The sequence below is a fragment of the Vulpes vulpes genome, unplaced genomic scaffold (genome assembly GCF_048418805.1).
Source record: "Vulpes vulpes isolate BD-2025 unplaced genomic scaffold, VulVul3 u000000663, whole genome shotgun sequence".
In the NCBI taxonomy this organism is placed as follows: domain Eukaryota; kingdom Metazoa; phylum Chordata; class Mammalia; order Carnivora; family Canidae; genus Vulpes; species Vulpes vulpes.
In genome coordinates this window covers 240547-261203 of record NW_027325794.1, presented here as the reverse complement: position 1 = coordinate 261203, position 20657 = coordinate 240547, and the positions used below count along the sequence as shown (strand labels likewise).

At 46.8% G+C, this 20657-nt stretch overlaps 1 protein-coding gene across 1 annotated transcript in view; it reads right to left on the bottom strand.

Moving 5' to 3' along the window:
* Positions 1 to 20657, bottom strand: part of LOC140597415 (uncharacterized) — a 42752-nt gene that overhangs the window by 14939 nt on the left and 7156 nt on the right. The window contains exons 3-9 of the mRNA XM_072745676.1: positions 17406 to 17534; positions 14950 to 15078; positions 12289 to 12417; positions 9832 to 9960; positions 7171 to 7299; positions 4714 to 4842; positions 2054 to 2182 (exon numbers count right to left, since the gene is read on the bottom strand). Of these exons, the coding sequence (XP_072601777.1) occupies positions 2054 to 2182; positions 4714 to 4842; positions 7171 to 7299; positions 9832 to 9960; positions 12289 to 12417; positions 14950 to 15078; positions 17406 to 17534 (903 nt within the window). The remainder of the gene's footprint in view (positions 1 to 2053; positions 2183 to 4713; positions 4843 to 7170; positions 7300 to 9831; positions 9961 to 12288; positions 12418 to 14949; positions 15079 to 17405; positions 17535 to 20657) is intronic.

Genomic DNA, 20657 nt, shown 5'->3' with positions numbered 1-20657 from the left:
ACATTTAATGCAATCCCTATGAAAATACCACAGACTTTCTTCAGAGAGTGGGAACAAACCATCTTTAGATTTCTCTGGAAATGGAAAAGACCCCAATTAGCCAGGGAACGATTAAAAACGAAGACCACAGCTGGGGGCAACACAAGGCCCGATTTCAGGTTGTACTACAAACCCAAGGCCGAAAAGACAGTGTGGTAGTGGCACAAAAACAGACCCATGAATCAATGGAACCGAATAGCGAATCCAGAAGTGGACCCTCAACTTTATGGTCAACTAATATTCGAGAAACCAGGAAAGACTATCCCGGGAAAAAAGAGAGTCTCCTCAAAAAATGGAGCTGGGAACATTGGACATCCACATGCAGAAGAAGGAAGCTAGACCATTCTCTGACACCACACACAGGGAAAAACTCAAAAAGGATGAACGATCTAAATGTGAGACAAGAATCCATCCAAATCCGAGAGGTGAACAGAGGCAACACCGTTTTTCAACTTGGCCACAGCAACATCCCGCAAGATACGTCCGCCAAGGCAAGAGAAACAAAAGCAACAAGGAATTATTGGGACTTCAGCCAGATCGAAAGCTCCTGCGCAGCAAAAGAAACAGTCCACAAAAGTAAAAGACAACCTGCAGAACGGGAGAAGATACTTGCAAACGACCGCTCAGTCAAAGGGCTGGTGTCCAAGGTCTATAAAGAACATACTCAACTCAAGAGCAGAGAAACAAACAATCCGATCGTGAAACGGGCAAAAGACCCAAACAGAAATCTCACAGGGGAAGACAGAGACATGGCCAACAAGCACATGAGAACATGGCCCGCAAGCTGACCATCAGGGAACTACAGATCCACATCCCCATGAAATACCACCTCACACCGGCAGGAATGGGGAAAAGTCACAAGACAGGAAACAACAAATGTTGGAGAGGACGCAGACAAAGGGGAACCCTCTTGCACTGTAGGTGGGAATGTGAACTGGTGCAGCCACTCCGGAAAACTGTGTGGAGGTTCCCCAAAGAGTTAAGAACAGATCTTCCCTCCGGCCCAGCAATGGCACTGCTGGGATATACCCCAAAGCTGCAGATGCGGTGAAACGCGGGGACACCTGCACCCCGATGTTTATGGCAGCAATGTCCACAATAGCCAAACTGTGGAAGGAGCCTCGGGGTCCATCGAGAGATGAATGGATAAAGAAGATGTGGTCCACGGCTACAACGGAATATTACTCAGCCGTGAGAAACGACAAATACCCACCATTTGCTCTGACGTGGACGCACCTAGAGGGACTTATGCTGAGTGAAATGAGTCCATCGGAAAAGGACAAACTTGATATGGTCTCATTCATTTGGGGAATATAAAAACTAGTGAAAGGCACTAAAGGGAATGGGGAAGATGAAGGAAAATATCAGTGAGGGTGACAAAACAGGACACACACCGAACTCTGGGAACTGAACAAGGGGTAGTGGAAGGGGAGGTGGGCGGGCGGTTGGGGCGACCGGGTGATGGGCACTGATGGGGGCACTTGGCGGGATGAGCACTGGGTGTTATGCTATATGCTGGCAAATTGAACTCCAATAAAAAAATGTAAAAACAGAAAACATTTTGGTAATACTTAACACGGACTAGTATGTCCAAATGTTAGCTTCAAAACCCCTCCTATGAAATCGGACAAAATTAGAGTTCTCAATGCGATTTCACAATTTTGGCCACAAACTAATGACTGACCTTTCAAGTTAAGATGTGGACACATGAAACATAAAGAATACGGCTTAGGAGGTCTGTCTCTACGATGGCACCCCGAGCAAAACTGAATAATGATTCTGTTTTGCGTGTGTGGAGAGAGCAAAAGAGCAAGTGTAAGGAGGAGAGGGGCAGAGGGAAAGGAAGAGAGAATACGAAGCAGGCTCCATGCTGAATATGGGTGAATCTGATGACCTTGAGGTCATGACCAGAGCTGAAACCCCGGAGGCAGAGACTTAGCTGACAGAAACACCCAGGTGCCCCTAGGACAAGATTTCTTGAGGCTATTATTTAATGAATCAATTTTCATGTTACCCTCCGGCCTGTCGTCTGTTGGCTGAACTCTTCTGATACGGAGGATGGAAAACATTTTTGGCCATGCTCCAGGGCAGGTGTACCAAGGGTTTCTTCGAGATTCAGGTTCGGTTGTTATCACTCCAGCTCCTGGGAAATAAATGGACATAGAAAGAGCTGTTGACTGACAGGTTGTTGTTAGAAGAGCCTCGAAAATTAAGGAGTCAATCCCATTTACAACTGCACCCAAAAACATAAGCTACCCGGGAATAAACCTAACCAAAGAGGTAAAGGATCTGTACCCTAAACACCACAGAACGTTCCTGAAAGAAATCGAGGAAGGCATCAAGAGAAGGAAAAAGGTTCCATGCTCATGGAGAGGAAGAATTAATATTGTGAAAATGTCCATGCTACCCAGGGCAATTTATATATTTCACGCAATCCCTATCAAAATACTGGGGACTTTCTTCAGAGAGTTAGAAAAAACCATCTTAAGATTCTAGTGTGGGGGATCCCTGGGTGGCGCAGCGGTTTAGCGGCTGCCTTTGGCCCAGGGCGCGATCCTGGAGGTCTGGGATCGAATCCCACGTCGGGCTCCCGGTGCATGGAGCCTGCTTGTCCCTCTGCCTATGTCTCTGCCCCATTCTCTCTCTCTGTGTGACTATCATTAATAAATAAAAATAAAAAAAAATAAGATTCTAGTGTGGATACGGAAAAGACCCCAAAGAGCCAGGGGACTATTCAAAACGAAGGCCACAGCTGGGGGCATCACAAGGCCCGATTTCAGGTTGTACTACAAAGCCGTGGCCATCAAGACAGTGTGGTAGTGGCACAAAAACAGACCCATAGATCAATGGAACTGAATAGCGAATCCAGAAGTCGACCCTCAACTTTATGGTCAACTCTATTCGAGAAAGCAGGAAAGACTATCCCTGGATAAAGACAGTCTCTTCAATAAAGGGTGCTGGGAACACTGGACATCCACATGCAGAAGACGGAAGCTAGATCATTCTCTGACACCACACACAGGGAAAAACTCAAAAAGGATGAAAGATCTAAATGTGAGACAAGAATCCATCCAAATCCGAAAGGCGAACAGAGGCAACACCGTTTTTCAACTTGGCCACAGCAACATCTCGCAAGATACGTCCGCCAAGGCAAGAGAAACAAAAGCAACGAGGAATTATTGGGACTTCAGCCAGATCGAAAGCTCCTGCGCAGCAAAAGAAACAGTCCACAAAAGTAAAAGACAACCTACAGAACGGGAGAAGATATTTGCAAACGACCGCTCAGACAAAGGGCTAGTGTCCAAGATCTCTAAAGAACATACTCAACTCAAGAGCAAAGAAACAAACAATCTGATCATGAAACGGGCAGAAGACCCGAACAGAAATCCCACAGGGGAAGACAGAGACACGGCCAACAAGCACATGAGAACATGGCCCGCATCACTGGCCATCAGGAAACTACAGATCCAAATCCCCATGAGATACCACTTCACACCGGCGGGAATGGGGAAAAGTCACGAGACAGGAAACAACAAATGTTGGAGAGGACGCGGACAAGGGGGAACCCTCTTGCACTGTAGGTGGGAATGTGAACAGGTGCAGCCACTCCGGAAAACTGTGTGGAGGTTCCTCAAAGAGTTAAGAACAGATCTTCCCTCCAGCCCAGCAATGGCACTGCTGGGGATTCACCCCAAAGCTGAAGATGCGGTGAAATGCGGGGACACCTACACCCCGAAGTTTATGGCAGCAATGTCCACAATAGCCAAACTGTGGAAGGAGCCTCGGGGTCCATCGAGAGATGAATGGATAAAGAAGATGTGGTCCACGGCTACAATGGAATATTACTCAGCCGTGAGAAACGACAAATACCCACCATTAGCTCCGACGTGGATGCACCTGGAGGGACTTATGCTGAGTGAAATAAGTCCATCGGAAAAGGACAAACTTGATATGGTCTCATTCATTTGGGGAATACAAAAACTAGTGAAATGCAATAAAGGGAATGGGGAAAATGAAGGAAAATATCAGTGAGGGTGACAAAACAGGAGACACACCGAACTCTGGGAAGTGAACAAGGGGTAGTGGAAGGAGAGGTGGGCGGGCGGTTGGGGCGACTGGGTGATGGGCACTGATGGGCGCACTTGGCGGGATGAGCACTGGGTGTTATGCTATATGCTGGCAATTTGAGCTCCAATAAAAAAATGTAAAAACAGAAAACATTTTGCTAATACTTAACACGGACTAGTATGTCCAAATGTTACCTCACAACCCCTCCCATGAAATCTGACCAAATTAGAGTTCTCAATGCGATTTCACAATTTTGGCCACAAACTAATGACTGACCTTTCAAGTTAAGATGTGGACACATGAAACATAAAGAATACGGCTTAGGAGGTCTGTCTCTACGATGGCACCCCGAGCAAAACTGAATAATGATTCTGTTTTGCGTGTGTGGAGAGAGCAAAAGAGCAAGTGTAAGGAGGAGAGGGGCAGAGGGAAAGGAAGAGAGAATACGAAGCAGGCTCCATGCTGAATATGGGTGAATCTGATAACCTTGAGGTCATGACCGGAGCTGAAACCCAGGAGGCAGAGACTTAGCTGACAGAAACACCCAGGTGCCCCTAGGACAAGATTTCTTGAGGCTATTATTTAATGAATCAATTTTCATGTTACCCTCCGGCCTGTCGTCTGTTGGCTGAACTCTTCTGTTTCGGCGGATTGCAAAGAGCTTTCGCCGTGCTCCTGGGCAGATGTACCCAGGTTGTCTGCTATATTCAGGTTCGGTTGTTATCACAGCAGCTCCTGGTAAATAAATGGACATAGAAAGAGCTGTTGACTGACAGGTTGTTGTTAGAAGAGCCTCGAAAATTAAGGAGTCAATCCCATTTACAACTGCACCCAAAAGCATAAGCTACCCGGGAATAAACCTAACCAAAGAGGTAAAGGATCTGTACCCTAAACACCACAGAACGTTCCTGAAAGAAATCGAGGAAGGCATCAAGAGAAGGAAAAAGGTTCCATGCTCATGGAGAGGAAGAATTAATATTGTGAAAATGTCCATGCTACCCAGGGCAATTTACACATTTCACGCAATCCCTAACAAAATACCGGGGACTTTCTTCAGAGAGTTGGAACAAACCATCTTAAGATTCTAGTGTGGAACCGGAAAAGACCCCAAAGAGCCAGGGGACTATTCAAAACGAAGGCCACAGCTGGGGGCATCACGAGGCCCGATTCCAGGTTGTACTACAAAGCCGTGGCCATCGAGACAGTGTGGTAGTAGCACAAACACAGACCCATAGATCAATGGAACCGAGTAGCGCATCCAGAAGTGGACCCTCAACTTTATGGTCAACTAATATTCGCGAAAGCTGGAAAGACTATCCCTGGATAAAGACAGTGTCTTCCATAAAGGGTGCTGGGAACACTGGACATCCACATGCAGAAGAAGGAAGCTAGACCATTCTCTGACACGACACACAGGGAAAAACTCAAAAAGCATGAACGATCTAAATGTGAGACAAGAATCCATCCAAATCCGAGAGGCGAACAGAGGCAACACCGTTTTTCAACTTGGCCACAGCAACATCTCGCAAGATACGTCCGCCAAGGCAAGACAAACAAAAGCAACAAGGAATTATTGGGACTTCAGCCAGATCGAAAGCTCCTGCGCAGCAAACAACAGTCCACAAAAGTAAAAGACAACCTACAGAACAGGAGAAGATATTTGCAGACGACCGCTCAGTCAAAGGGCTAGTGTCCAAGATCTATAAAGAACATACTCAACTCAAGAGCAGAGAAACAAACAATCCGATCGTGAAACGGAAAAAGATCCAAACAGAAATCTCACAGGGGAAGACAGAGACACGGCCAACAAGCACATGAGAACATGCCCCGCAAGCTGACCATCAGGGAACTACAGATCCACACCCCCAGGAGATACCACCTCACACCTGCGGGAATGGGGAAAAGTCACGAGACAGGAAACAACAAATGTTGGAGAGGACGCGGACAAGGGGTAATCCTCTTGCACTGTAGGTGGGAATGTGAACAGGTGCAGCCACTCCGGAAAACTGTGTGGAGGTTCCTCAAAGAGTTAAGAACAGATCTTTCCTCCGGGCCAGCAATGGCACTGCTGGGGTTATACCCCAAAGCTAAAGATGCGGTGAAATGCGGGGACACCTGCACCCCGATGTTTATGGCAGCAATGTCCACAATAGCCAAACTGTGGAAGGAGTCTCGGAGTCCTTCGAGAGATGAATGGATAAAGAAGATGTGGTGCACGGCTACAACGGAATATAACTCAGCCGTGAGAAACGACAAATACCCACCATTAGCTCCGACGTGGATGCACCTGGAGGGACTTATGCTGAGTGAAATAAGTCCATCGGAAAAGGACAAACTTGATATGGTCTCATTCATTTGGGGAATATAAAAACTAGTGAAGGCAATAAAGGGAAAGGGGAAAATGAAGGAAAATATCAGTGAGGGTGACAAAACAGGAGACACACCGAACTCTGGGAACTGAACAAGGGGTAGTGGAAGGGGAGGTGGGCGGGCGGTTGGGGCGACTGGGTGATGGCCCCTGATGGGGGCACTTGGCGGGATGAGCACTAGGTGTTATGCTATATGCTGGCAAATTGAACTCCAATAAAAAAATGTAAAAACAGAAAACATTTTGCTAATACTTAACACGGACTAGTATGTCCAAATGTTACCTCACAACCCCTCCCATGAAATCGGACCAAATTAGAGTTCTCAATGCGATTTCACAATTTTGGCCACAAACTAATGACTGACCTTTCAAGTTAAGATGTGGACACATGAAACATAAAGAATACGGCTTAGGAGGTCTGTCTCTACGATGGCACCCCGAGCAAAACTGAATAATGATTCTGTTTTGCGTGTGTGGAGAGAGCAAAAGAGCAAGTGTAAGGAGGAGAGGGGCAGAGGGAAAGGAAGAGAGAATACGAAGCAGGCTCCATGCTGAATATGGGTGAATCTGATGACCTTGAGGTCATGACCAGAGCTGAAACCCCGGAGGCAGAGACTTAGCTGACAGAAACACCCAGGTGCCCCTAGGACAAGATTTCTTGAGGCTATTATTTAATGAATCAATTTTCATGTTACCCTCCGGCCTGTCGTCTGTTGGCTGAACTCTTCTGATACGGAGGATGGAAAACATTTTTGGCCATGCTCCAGGGCAGGTGTACCAAGGGTTTCTTCGAGATTCAGGTTCGGTTGTTATCACTCCAGCTCCTGGGAAATAAATGGACATAGAAAGAGCTGTTGACTGACAGGTTGTTGTTAGAAGAGCCTCGAAAATTAAGGAGTCAATCCCATTTACAACTGCACCCAAAAACATAAGCTACCCGGGAATAAACCTAACCAAAGAGGTAAAGGATCTGTACCCTAAACACCACAGAACGTTCCTGAAAGAAATCGAGGAAGGCATCAAGAGAAGGAAAAAGGTTCCATGCTCATGGAGAGGAAGAATTAATATTGTGAAAATGTCCATGCTACCCAGGGCAATTTATATATTTCACGCAATCCCTATCAAAATACTGGGGACTTTCTTCAGAGAGTTAGAACAAACCATCTGAAGATTCTAGTGTGGGGGATCCCTGGGTGGCGCAGCGGTTTAGTGGCTGCCTTTGGCCCAGGGCGCGATCCTGGAGATCTGGGATCGAATCCCACGTCGGGCTCCCGGTGCATGGAGCCTGCTTGTCCCTCTGCCTATGTCTCTGCCCCATTCTCTCTCTCTCTGTGTGACTATCATTAATAAATAAAAATAAAAAAAAATAAGATTCTAGTGTGGATACGGAAAAGACCCCAAAGAGCCAGGGGACTATTCAAAACGAAGGCCACAGCTGGGGGCATCACAAGGCCCGATTTCAGGTTGTACTACAAAGCCGTGGCCATCAAGACAGTGTGGTAGTGGCACAAAAACAGACCCATAGATCAATGGAACTGAATAGCGAATCCAGAAGTCGACCCTCAACTTTATGGTCAACTCTATTCGAGAAAGCAGGAAAGACTATCCCTGGATAAAGACAGTCTCTTCAATAAAGGGTGCTGGGAACACTGGACATCCACATGCAGAAGACGGAAGCTAGATCATTCTCTGACACCACACACAGGGAAAAACTCAAAAAGGATGAAAGATCTAAATGTGAGACAAGAATCCATCCAAATCCGAAAGGCGAACAGAGGCAACACCGTTTTTCAACTTGGCCACAGCAACATCTCGCAAGATACGTCCGCCAAGGCAAGAGAAACAAAAGCAACGAGGAATTATTGGGACTTCAGCCAGATCGAAAGCTCCTGCGCAGCAAAAGAAACAGTCCACAAAAGTAAAAGACAACCTACAGAACGGGAGAAGATACTTGCAAACGACCGCTCAGACAAAGGGCTAGTGTCCAAGATCTCTAAAGAACATACTCAACTCAAGAGCAAAGAAACAAACAATCTGATCATGAAACGGGCAGAAGACCCGAACAGAAATCCCACAGGGGAAGACAGAGACACGGCCAACAAGCACATGAGAACATGGCCCGCATCACTGGCCATCAGGAAACTACAGATCCAAATCCCCATGAGATACCACTTCACACCGGCGGGAATGGGGAAAAGTCACGAGACAGGAAACAACAAATGTTGGAGAGGACACGGACAAGGGGGAACCCTCTTGCACTGTAGGTGGGAATGTGAACAGGTGCAGCCACTCCGGAAAACTGTGTGGAGGTTCCTCAAAGAGTTAAGAACAGATCTTCCCTCCAGCCCAGCAATGGCACTGCTGGGGATTCACCCCAAAGCTGAAGATGCGGTGAAATGCGGGGACACCTACACCCCGAAGTTTATGGCAGCAATGTCCACAATAGCCAAACTGTGGAAGGAGCCTCGGGGTCCATCGAGAGATGAATGGATAAAGAAGATGTGGTCCACGGCTACAATGGAATATTACTCAGCCGTGAGAAACGACAAATACCCACCATTAGCTCCGACGTGGATGCACCTGGAGGGACTTATGCTGAGTGAAATAAGTCCATCGGAAAAGGACAAACTTGATATGGTCTCATTCATTTGGGGAATATAAAAACTAGTGAAAGGCAATAAAGGGAATGGGGAAAATGAAGGAAAATATCAGTGAGGGTGACAAAACAGGAGACACACCGAACTTGGGAACTGAACAAGGGGTAGTGGAAGGGGAGGTGGGCGGGCGGTTGGGGCGACTGGGTGATGGGCACTGATGGGCGCACTTGGCGGGATGAGCACTAGGTGTTATGCTATATGCTGGCAAATTGAACTCCAATAAAAAAATGTAAAAACAGAAAACATTTTGCTAATACTTAACACGGACTAGTATGTCCAAATGTTACCTCACAACCCCTCCCATGAAATCGGACCAAATTAGAGTTCTCAATGTGATTTCACAATTTTGGCCACAAACTAATGACTGACCTTTCAAGTTAAGATGTGGACACATGAAACATAAAGAATACGGCTTAGGAGGTCTGTCTCTACGATGGCACCCCGAGCAAAACTGAATAATGATTCTGTTTTGAGTGTGTGGAGAGAGCAAAAGAGCAAGTGTAAGGAGGAGAGGGGCAGAGGGAAAGGAAGAGAGAATACGAAGCAGGCTCCATGCTGAATATGGGTGAATCTGATAACCTTGAGGTCATGACCGGAGCTGAAACCCAGGAGGCAGAGACTTAGCTGACAGAAACACCCAGGTGCCCCTAGGACAAGATTTCTTGAGGCTATTATTTAATGAATCAATTTTCATGTTACCCTCCGGCCTGTCGTCTGTTGGCTGAACTCTTCTGTTTCGGCGGATTGCAAAGAGCTTTCGCCGTGCTCCTGGGCAGATGTACCCAGGTTGTCTGCTATATTCAGGTTCGGTTGTTATCACAGCAGCTCCTGGTAAATAAATGGACATAGAAAGAGCTGTTGACTGACAGGTTGTTGTTAGAAGAGCCTCGAAAATTAAGGAGTCAATCCCATTTACAACTGCACCCAAAAGCATAAGCTACCCGGGAATAAACCTAACCAAAGAGGTAAAGGATCTGTACCCTAAACACCACAGAACGTTCCTGAAAGAAATCGAGGAAGGCATCAAGAGAAGGAAAAAGGTTCCATGCTCATGGAGAGGAAGAATTAATATTGTGAAAATGTCCATGCTACCCAGGGCAATTTACACATTTCACGCAATCCCTAACAAAATACCGGGGACTTTCTTCAGAGAGTTGGAACAAACCATCTTAAGATTCTAGTGTGGAACCGGAAAAGACCCCAAAGAGCCAGGGGACTATTCAAAACGAAGGCCACAGCTGGGGGCATCACGAGGCCCGATTCCAGGTTGTACTACAAAGCCGTGGCCATCGAGACAGTGTGGTAGTAGCACAAACACAGACCCATAGATCAATGGAACCGAGTAGCGCATCCAGAAGTGGACCCTCAACTTTATGGTCAACTAATATTCGCGAAAGCTGGAAAGACTATCCCTGGATAAAGACAGTGTCTTCCATAAAGGGTGCTGGGAACACTGGACATCCACATGCAGAAGAAGGAAGCTAGACCAACTCTGACACGACACACAGGGAAAAACTCAAAAAGCATGAACGATCTAAATGTGAGACAAGAATCCATCCAAATCCGAGAGGCGAACAGAGGCAACACCGTTTTTCAACTTGGCCACAGCAACATCTCGCAAGATACGTCCGCCAAGGCAAGACAAACAAAAGCAACAAGGAATTATTGGGACTTCAGCCAGATCGAAAGCTCCTGCGCAGCAAACAACAGTCCACAAAAGTAAAAGACAACCTACAGAACGGGAGAAGATATTTGCAGACGACCGCTCAGTCAAAGGGCTAGTGTCCAAGATCTATAAAGAACATACTCAACTCAAGAGCAGAGAAACAAACAATCCGATCGTGAAACGGAAAAAGATCCAAACAGAAATCTCACAGGGGAAGACAGAGACACGGCCAACAAGCACATGAGAACATGCCCCGCAAGCTGACCATCAGGGAACTACAGATCCAAACCCCCAGGAGATACCACCTCACACCTGCGGGAATGGGGAAAAGTCACGAGACAGGAAACAACAAATGTTGGAGAGGACGCGGACAAGGGGGAACCCTCTTGCACTGTAGGTGGGAATGTGAACAGGTGCAGCCACTCCGGAAAACTGTGTGGAGGTTCCTCAAAGAGTTAAGAACAGATCTTTCCTCCGGGCCAGCAATGGCACTGCTGGGGTTATACCCCAAAGCTGAAGATGCGGTGAAATGCGGGGACACCTGCACCCCGATGTTTATGGCAGCAATGTCCACAATAGCCAAACTGTGGAAGGAGCCTCGGGGTCCATCGAGAGATGAATGGATAAAGTTGATGTGGTCCACGGCTACAACGGAATATTACTCAGCCATGAGAAACGACGAATACCCACCATTAGCTCCGACGTGGATGCACCTGGAGGGACTTATGCTGATTGAAATAAGTCCATCGGAAAAGGACAAACTTGATATGGTCTCATTCATTTGGGGAATACAAAAACTAGTGAAATGCAATAAAGGGAATGGGGAAAATGAAGGAAAATATCAGTGAGGGTGACAAAACAGGAGACACACCGAACTCTGGGAAGTGAACAAGGGGTAGTGGAAGGAGAGGTGGGCGGGCGGTTGGGGCGACTGGGTGATGGGCACTGATGGGCGCACTTGGCGGGATGAGCACTGGGTGTTATGCTATATGCTGGCAATTTGAGCTCCAATAAAAAAATGTAAAAACAGAAAACATTTTGCTAATACTTAACACGGACTAGTATGTCCAAATGTTACCTCACAACCCCTCCCATGAAATCTGACCAAATTAGAGTTCTCAATGCGATTTCACAATTTTGGCCACAAACTAATGACTGACCTTTCAAGTTAAGATGTGGACACATGAAACATAAAGAATACGGCTTAGGAGGTCTGTCTCTACGATGGCACCCCGAGCAAAACTGAATAATGATTCTGTTTTGCGTGTGTGGAGAGAGCAAAAGAGCAAGTGTAAGGAGGAGAGGGGCAGAGGGAAAGGAAGAGAGAATACGAAGCAGGCTCCATGCTGAATATGGGTGAATCTGATGACCTTGAGGTCATGACCAGAGCTGAAACCCCGGAGGCAGAGACTTAGCTGACAGAAACACCCAGGTGCCCCTAGGACAAGATTTCTTGAGGCTATTATTTAATGAATCAATTTTCATGTTACCCTCCGGCCTGTCGTCTGTTGGCTGAACTCTTCTGATACGGAGGATGGAAAACATTTTTGGCCATGCTCCAGGGCAGGTGTACCAAGGGTTTCTTCGAGATTCAGGTTCGGTTGTTATCACTCCAGCTCCTGGGAAATAAATGGACATAGAAAGAGCTGTTGACTGACAGGTTGTTGTTAGAAGAGCCTCGAAAATTAAGGAGTCAATCCCATTTACAACTGCACCCAAAAACATAAGCTACCCGGGAATAAACCTAACCAAAGAGGTAAAGGATCTGTACCCTAAACACCACAGAACGTTCCTGAAAGAAATCGAGGAAGGCATCAAGAGAAGGAAAAAGGTTCCATGCTCATGGAGAGGAAGAATTAATATTGTGAAAATGTCCATGCTACCCAGGGCAATTTATATATTTCACGCAATCCCTATCAAAATACTGGGGACTTTCTTCAGAGAGTTAGAACAAACCATCTGAAGATTCTAGTGTGGGGGATCCCTGGGTGGCGCAGCGGTTTAGTGGCTGCCTTTGGCCCAGGGCGCGATCCTGGAGATCTGGGATCGAATCCCACGTCGGGCTCCCGGTGCATGGAGCCTGCTTGTCCCTCTGCCTATGTCTCTGCCCCATTCTCTCTCTCTCTGTGTGACTATCATTAATAAATAAAAATAAAAAAAAATAAGATTCTAGTGTGGATACGGAAAAGACCCCAAAGAGCCAGGGGACTATTCAAAACGAAGGCCACAGCTGGGGGCATCACAAGGCCCGATTTCAGGTTGTACTACAAAGCCGTGGCCATCAAGACAGTGTGGTAGTGGCACAAAAACAGACCCATAGATCAATGGAACTGAATAGCGAATCCAGAAGTCGACCCTCAACTTTATGGTCAACTCTATTCGAGAAAGCAGGAAAGACTATCCCTGGATAAAGACAGTCTCTTCAATAAAGGGTGCTGGGAACACTGGACATCCACATGCAGAAGACGGAAGCTAGATCATTCTCTGACACCACACACAGGGAAAAACTCAAAAAGGATGAAAGATCTAAATGTGAGACAAGAATCCATCCAAATCCGAAAGGCGAACAGAGGCAACACCGTTTTTCAACTTGGCCACAGCAACATCTCGCAAGATACGTCCGCCAAGGCAAGAGAAACAAAAGCAACGAGGAATTATTGGGACTTCAGCCAGATCGAAAGCTCCTGCGCAGCAAAAGAAACAGTCCACAAAAGTAAAAGACAACCTACAGAACGGGAGAAGATACTTGCAAACGACCGCTCAGACAAAGGGCTAGTGTCCAAGATCTCTAAAGAACATACTCAACTCAAGAGCAAAGAAACAAACAATCTGATCATGAAACGGGCAGAAGACCCGAACAGAAATCCCACAGGGGAAGACAGAGACACGGCCAACAAGCACATGAGAACATGGCCCGCATCACTGGCCATCAGGAAACTACAGATCCAAATCCCCATGAGATACCACTTCACACCGGCGGGAATGGGGAAAAGTCACGAGACAGGAAACAACAAATGTTGGAGAGGACGCGGACAAGGGGGAACCCTCTTGCACTGTAGGTGGGAATGTGAACAGGTGCAGCCACTCCGGAAAACTGTGTGGAGGTTCCTCAAAGAGTTAAGAACAGATCTTCCCTCCAGCCCAGCAATGGCACTGCTGGGGATTCACCCCAAAGCTGAAGATGCGGTGAAATGCGGGGACACCTACACCCCGAAGTTTATGGCAGCAATGTCCACAATAGCCAAACTGTGGAAGGAGCCTCGGGGTCCATCGAGAGATGAATGGATAAAGAAGATGTGGTCCACGGCTACAATGGAATATTACTCAGCCGTGAGAAACGACAAATACCCACCATTAGCTCCGACGTGGATGCACCTGGAGGGACTTATGCTGAGTGAAATAAGTCCATCGGAAAAGGACAAACTTGATATGGTCTCATTCATTTGGGGAATATAAAAACTAGTGAAAGGCAATAAAGGGAATGGGGAAAATGAAGGAAAATATCAGTGAGGGTGACAAAACAGGAGACACACCGAACTTGGGAACTGAACAAGGGGTAGTGGAAGGGGAGGTGGGCGGGCGGTTGGGGCGACTGGGTGATGGGCACTGATGGGCGCACTTGGCGGGATGAGCACTAGGTGTTATGCTATATGCTGGCAAATTGAACTCCAATAAAAAAATGTAAAAACAGAAAACATTTTGCTAATACTTAACACGGACTAGTATGTCCAAATGTTACCTCACAACCCCTCCCATGAAATCGGACCAAATTAGAGTTCTCAATGTGATTTCACAATTTTGGCCACAAACTAATGACTGACCTTTCAAGTTAAGATGTGGACACATGAAACATAAAGAATACGGCTTAGGAGGTCTGTCTCTACGATGGCACCCCGAGCAAAACTGAATAATGATTCTGTTTTGAGTGTGTGGAGAGAGCAAAAGAGCAAGTGTAAGGAGGAGAGGGGCAGAGGGAAAGGAAGAGAGAATACGAAGCAGGCTCCATGCTGAATATGGGTGAATCTGATAACCTTGAGGTCATGACCGGAGCTGAAACCCAGGAGGCAGAGACTTAGCTGACAGAAACACCCAGGTGCCCCTAGGACAAGATTTCTTGAGGCTATTATTTAATGAATCAATTTTCATGTTACCCTCCGGCCTGTCGTCTGTTGGCTGAACTCTTCTGTTTCGGCGGATTGCAAAGAGCTTTCGCCGTGCTCCTGGGCAGATGTACCCAGGTTGTCTGCTATATTCAGGTTCGGTTGTTATCACAGCAGCTCCTGGTAAATAAATGGACATAGAAAGAGCTGTTGACTGACAGGTTGTTGTTAGAAGAGCCTCGAAAATTAAGGAGTCAATCCCATTTACAACTGCACCCAAAAGCATAAGCTACCCGGGAATAAACCTAACCAAAGAGGTAAAGGATCTGTACCCTAAACACCACAGAACGTTCCTGAAAGAAATCGAGGAAGGCATCAAGAGAAGGAAAAAGGTTCCATGCTCATGGAGAGGAAGAATTAATATTGTGAAAATGTCCATGCTACCCAGGGCAATTTACACATTTCACGCAATCCCTAACAAAATACCGGGGACTTTCTTCAGAGAGTTGGAACAAACCATCTTAAGATTCTAGTGTGGAACCGGAAAAGACCCCAAAGAGCCAGGGGACTATTCAAAACGAAGGCCACAGCTGGGGGCATCACGAGGCCCGATTCCAGGTTGTACTACAAAGCCGTGGCCATCGAGACAGTGTGGTAGTAGCACAAACACAGACCCATAGATCAATGGAACCGAGTAGCGCATCCAGAAGTGGACCCTCAACTTTATGGTCAACTAATATTCGCGAAAGCTGGAAAGACTATCCCTGGATAAAGACAGTGTCTTCCATAAAGGGTGCTGGGAACACTGGACATCCACATGCAGAAGAAGGAAGCTAGACCAACTCTGACACGACACACAGGGAAAAACTCAAAAAGCATGAACGATCTAAATGTGAGACAAGAATCCATCCAAATCCGAGAGGCGAACAGAGGCAACACCGTTTTTCAACTTGGCCACAGCAACATCTCGCAAGATACGTCCGCCAAGGCAAGACAAACAAAAGCAACAAGGAATTATTGGGACTTCAGCCAGATCGAAAGCTCCTGCGCAGCAAACAACAGTCCACAAAAGTAAAAGACAACCTACAGAACGGGAGAAGATATTTGCAGACGACCGCTCAGTCAAAGGGCTAGTGTCCAAGATCTATAAAGAACATACTCAACTCAAGAGCAGAGAAACAAACAATCCGATCGTGAAACGGAAAAAGATCCAAACAGAAATCTCACAGGGGAAGACAGAGACACGGCCAACAAGCACATGAGAACATGCCCCGCAAGCTGACCATCAGGGAACTACAGATCCAAACCCCCAGGAGATACCACCTCACACCTGCGGGAATGGGGAAAAGTCACGAGACAGGAAACAACAAATGTTGGAGAGGACGCGGACAAGGGGGAACCCTCTTGCACTGTAGGTGGGAATGTGAACAGGTGCAGCCACTCCGGAAAACTGTGTGGAGGTTCCTCAAAGAGTTAAGAACAGATCTTTCCTCCGGGCCAGCAATGGCACTGCTGGGGTTATACCCCAAAGCTAAAGATGCGGTGAAATGCGGGGACACCTGCACCCCGATGTTTATGGCAGCAATGTCCACAATAGCCAAACTGTGGAAGGAGTCTCGGAGTCCTTCGAGAGATGAATGGATAAAGAAGATGTGGTCCACGGCTACAACGGAATATAACTCAGCCGTGAGAAACGACAAATACCCACCATTAGCTCCGACGTGGATGCACCTAGAGGGACTTATGCTGAGTGAAATGAGTCCATCGGAAAAGGACAAACTTGATATGGTCTCATTCATTTGGGGAATATAAAAACTAGTGAAGGCAATAAAGGGAAAGGGGAAAATGAAGGAAAATATCAGTGAGGGTGACAAAACAGGAGACACACCGAACTCTGGGAACTGAACAAGGGGTAGTGGAAGGGGAGGTGGGCGGGCGGTTGGGGCGACTGGGTGATGGCCCCTGATGGGGGCACTTGGCGGGATGAGCACTAGGTGTTATGCTATATGCTGGCAAATTGAACTCCAATAAAAAAATGTAAAAACAGAAAACATTTTGCTAATACTTAACACGGACTAGTATGTCCAAATGTTACCTCACAACCCCTCCCATGAAATCGGACCAAATTAGAGTTCTCAATGCAATTTCACAATTTTGGCCACAAACTAATGACTGACCTTTCAAGTTAAGATGTGGACACATGAAACATAAAGAATACGGCTTAGGAGGTCTGTCTCTACGATGGCACCCCGAGCAAAACTGAATAATGATTCTGTTTTGCGTGTGTGGAGAGAGCAAAAGAGCAAGTGTAAGGAGGAGAGGGGCAGAGGGAAAGGAAGAGAGAATACGAAGCAGGCTCCATGCTGAATATGGGTGAATCTGATGACCTTGAGGTCATGACCAGAGCTGAAACCCCGGAGGCAGAGACTTAGCTGACAGAAACACCCAGGTGCCCCTAGGACAAGATTTCTTGAGGCTATTATTTAATGAATCAATTTTCATGTTACCCTCCGGCCTGTCGTCTGTTGGCTGAACTCTTCTGATACGGAGGATGGAAAACATTTTTGGCCATGCTCCAGGGCAGGTGTACCAAGGGTTTCTTCGAGATTCAGGTTCGGTTGTTATCACTCCAGCTCCTGGGAAATAAATGGACATAGAAAGAGCTGTTGACTGACAGGTTGTTGTTAGAAGAGCCTCGAAAATTAAGGAGTCAATCCCATTTACAACTGCACCCAAAAACATAAGCTACCCGGGAATAAACCTAACCAAAGAGGTAAAGGATCTGTACCCTAAACACCACAGAACGTTCCTGAAAGAAATCGAGGAAGGCATCAAGAGAAGGAAAAAGGTTCCATGCTCATGGAGAGGAAGAATTAATATTGTGAAAATGTCCATGCTACCCAGGGCAATTTATATATTTCACGCAATCCCTATCAAAATACTGGGGACTTTCTTCAGAGAGTTAGAACAAACCATCTGAAGATTCTAGTGTGGGGGATCCCTGGGTGGCGCAGCGGTTTAGTGGCTGCCTTTGGCCCAGGGCGCGATCCTGGAGATCTGGGATCGAATCCCACGTCGGGCTCCCGGTGCATGGAGCCTGCTTGTCCCTCTGCCTATGTCTCTGCCCCATTCTCTCTCTCTGTGTGACTATCATTAATAAATAAAAATAAAAAAAAATAAGATTCTAGTGTGGATACGGAAAAGACCCCAAAGAGCCAGGGGACTATTCAAAACGAAGGCCACAGCTGGGGGCATCACAAGGCCCGATTTCAGGTTGTACTACAAAGCCGTGGCCATCAAGACAGTGTGGTAGTGGCACAAAAACAGACCCATAGATCAATGGAACTGAATAGCGAATCCAGAAGTCGACCCTCAACTTTATGGTCAACTCTATTCGAGAAAGCAGGAAAGACTATCCCTGGAAAAAGACAGTCTCTTCAATAAAGGGTGCTGGGAACACTGGACATCCACATGCAGAAGACGGAAGCTAGATCATTCTCTGACACCACACACAGGGAAAAACTCAAAAAGGATGAAAGATCTAAATGTGAGACAAGAATCCATCCAAATCCGAAAGGCGAACAGAGGCAACACCGTTTTTCAACTTGGCCACAGTAACATCTCGCAAGATACGTCCGCCAAGGCAAGAGAAACAAAAGCAACGAGGAATTATTGGGACTTCAGCCAGATCGAAAGCTCCTGCGCAGCAAAAGAAACAGTCCACAAAAGTAAAAGACAACCTACAGAACGGGAGAAGATATTTGCAAACGACCGCTCAGACAAAGGGCTAGTGTCCAAGATCTCTAAAGAACATACTCAACTCAAGAGCAAAGAAACAAACAATCTGATCATGAAACGGGCAGAAGACCCGAACAGAAATCCCACAGGGGAAGACAGAGACACGGCCAACAAGCACATGAGAACATGGCCCGCATCACTGGCCATCAGGAAACTACAGATCCAAATCCCCATGAGATACCACTTCACACCGGCGGGAATGGGGAAAAGTCACGAGACAGGAAACAACAAATGTTGGAGAGGACGCGGACAAAGGGGAACCCTCTTGCACTGTAGGTGGGAATGTGAACAGGTGCAGCCACTCCGGAAAACTGTGTGGAGGTTCCTCAAAGAGTTAAGAACAGATCTTCCCTCCAGCCCAGCAATGGCACTGCTGGGGATTCACCCCAAAGCTGAAGATGCGGTGAAATGCGGGGACACCTGCACCCCGAAGTTTATGGCAGCAATGTCCACAATAGCCAAACTGTGGAAGGAGCCTCGGGGTCCATCGAGAGATGAATGGATAAAGAAGATGTGGTCCACGGCTACAATGGAATATTACTCAGCCGTGAGAAACGACAAATACCCACCATTAGCTCCGACGTGGATGCACCTGGAGGGACTTATGCTGAGTGAAATAAGTCCATCGGAAAAGGACAAACTTGATATGGTCTCATTCATTTGGGGAATATAAAAACTAGTGAAAGGCAATAAAGGGAATGGGGAAAATGAAGGAAAATATCAGTGAGGGTGACAAAACAGGAGACACACCGAACTCTGGGAAGTGAACAAGGGGTAGTGGAAGGAGAGGTGGGCGGGCGGTTGGGGCGACTGGGTGATGGGCACTGATGGGCGCACTTGGCGGGATGAGCACTGGGTGTTATGCTATATGCTGGCAATTTGAGCTCCAATAAAAAAATGTAAAAACAGAAAACATTTTGCTAATACTTAACACGGACTAGTATGTCCAAATGTTACCTCACAACCCCTCCCATGAAATCTGACCAAATTAGAGTTCTCAATGCGATTTCACAATTTTGGCCACAAACTAATGACTGACCTTTCAAGTTAAGATGTGGACACATGAAACATAAAGAATACGGCTTAGGAGGTCTGTCTCTACGATGGCACCCCGAGCAAAACTGAATAATGATTCTGTTTTGCGTGTGTGGAGAGAGCAAAAGAGCAAGTGTAAGGAGGAGAGGGGCAGAGGGAAAGGAAGAGAGAATACGAAGCAGGCTCCATGCTGAATATGGGTGAATCTGATAACCTTGAGGTCATGACCGGAGCTGAAACCCAGGAGGCAGAGACTTAGCTGACAGAAACACCCAGGTGCCCCTAGGACAAGATTTCTTGAGGCTATTATTTAATGAATCAATTTTCATGTTACCCTCCGGCCTGTCGTCTGTTGGCTGAACTCTTCTGTTTCGGCGGATTGCAAAGAGCTTTCGCCGTGCTCCTGGGCAGATGTACCCAGGTTGTCTGCTATATTCAGGTTCGGTTGTTATCACAGCAGCTCCTGGGAAATAAATGGACATAGAAAGAGCTGTTGACTGACAGGTTGTTGTTAGAAGAGCCTCGAAAATTAAGGAGTCAATCCCATTTACAACTGCACCCAAAAGCATAAGCTACCCGGGAATAAACCTAACCAAAGAGGTAAAGGATCTGTACCCTAAACACCACAGAACGTTCCTGAAAGAAATCGAGGAAGGCATCAAGAGAAGGAAAAAGGTTCCATGCTCATGGAGAGGAAGAATTAATATTGTGAAAATGTCCATGCTACCCAGGGCAATTTACACATTTCACGCAATCCCTAACAAAATACCGGGGACTTTCTTCAGAGAGTTGGAACAAACCATCTTAAGATTCTAGTGTGGAACCGGAAAAGACCCCAAAGAGCCAGGGGACTATTCAAAACGAAGGCCACAGCTGGGGGCATCACGAGGCCCGATTCCAGGTTGTACTACAAAGCCGTGGCCATC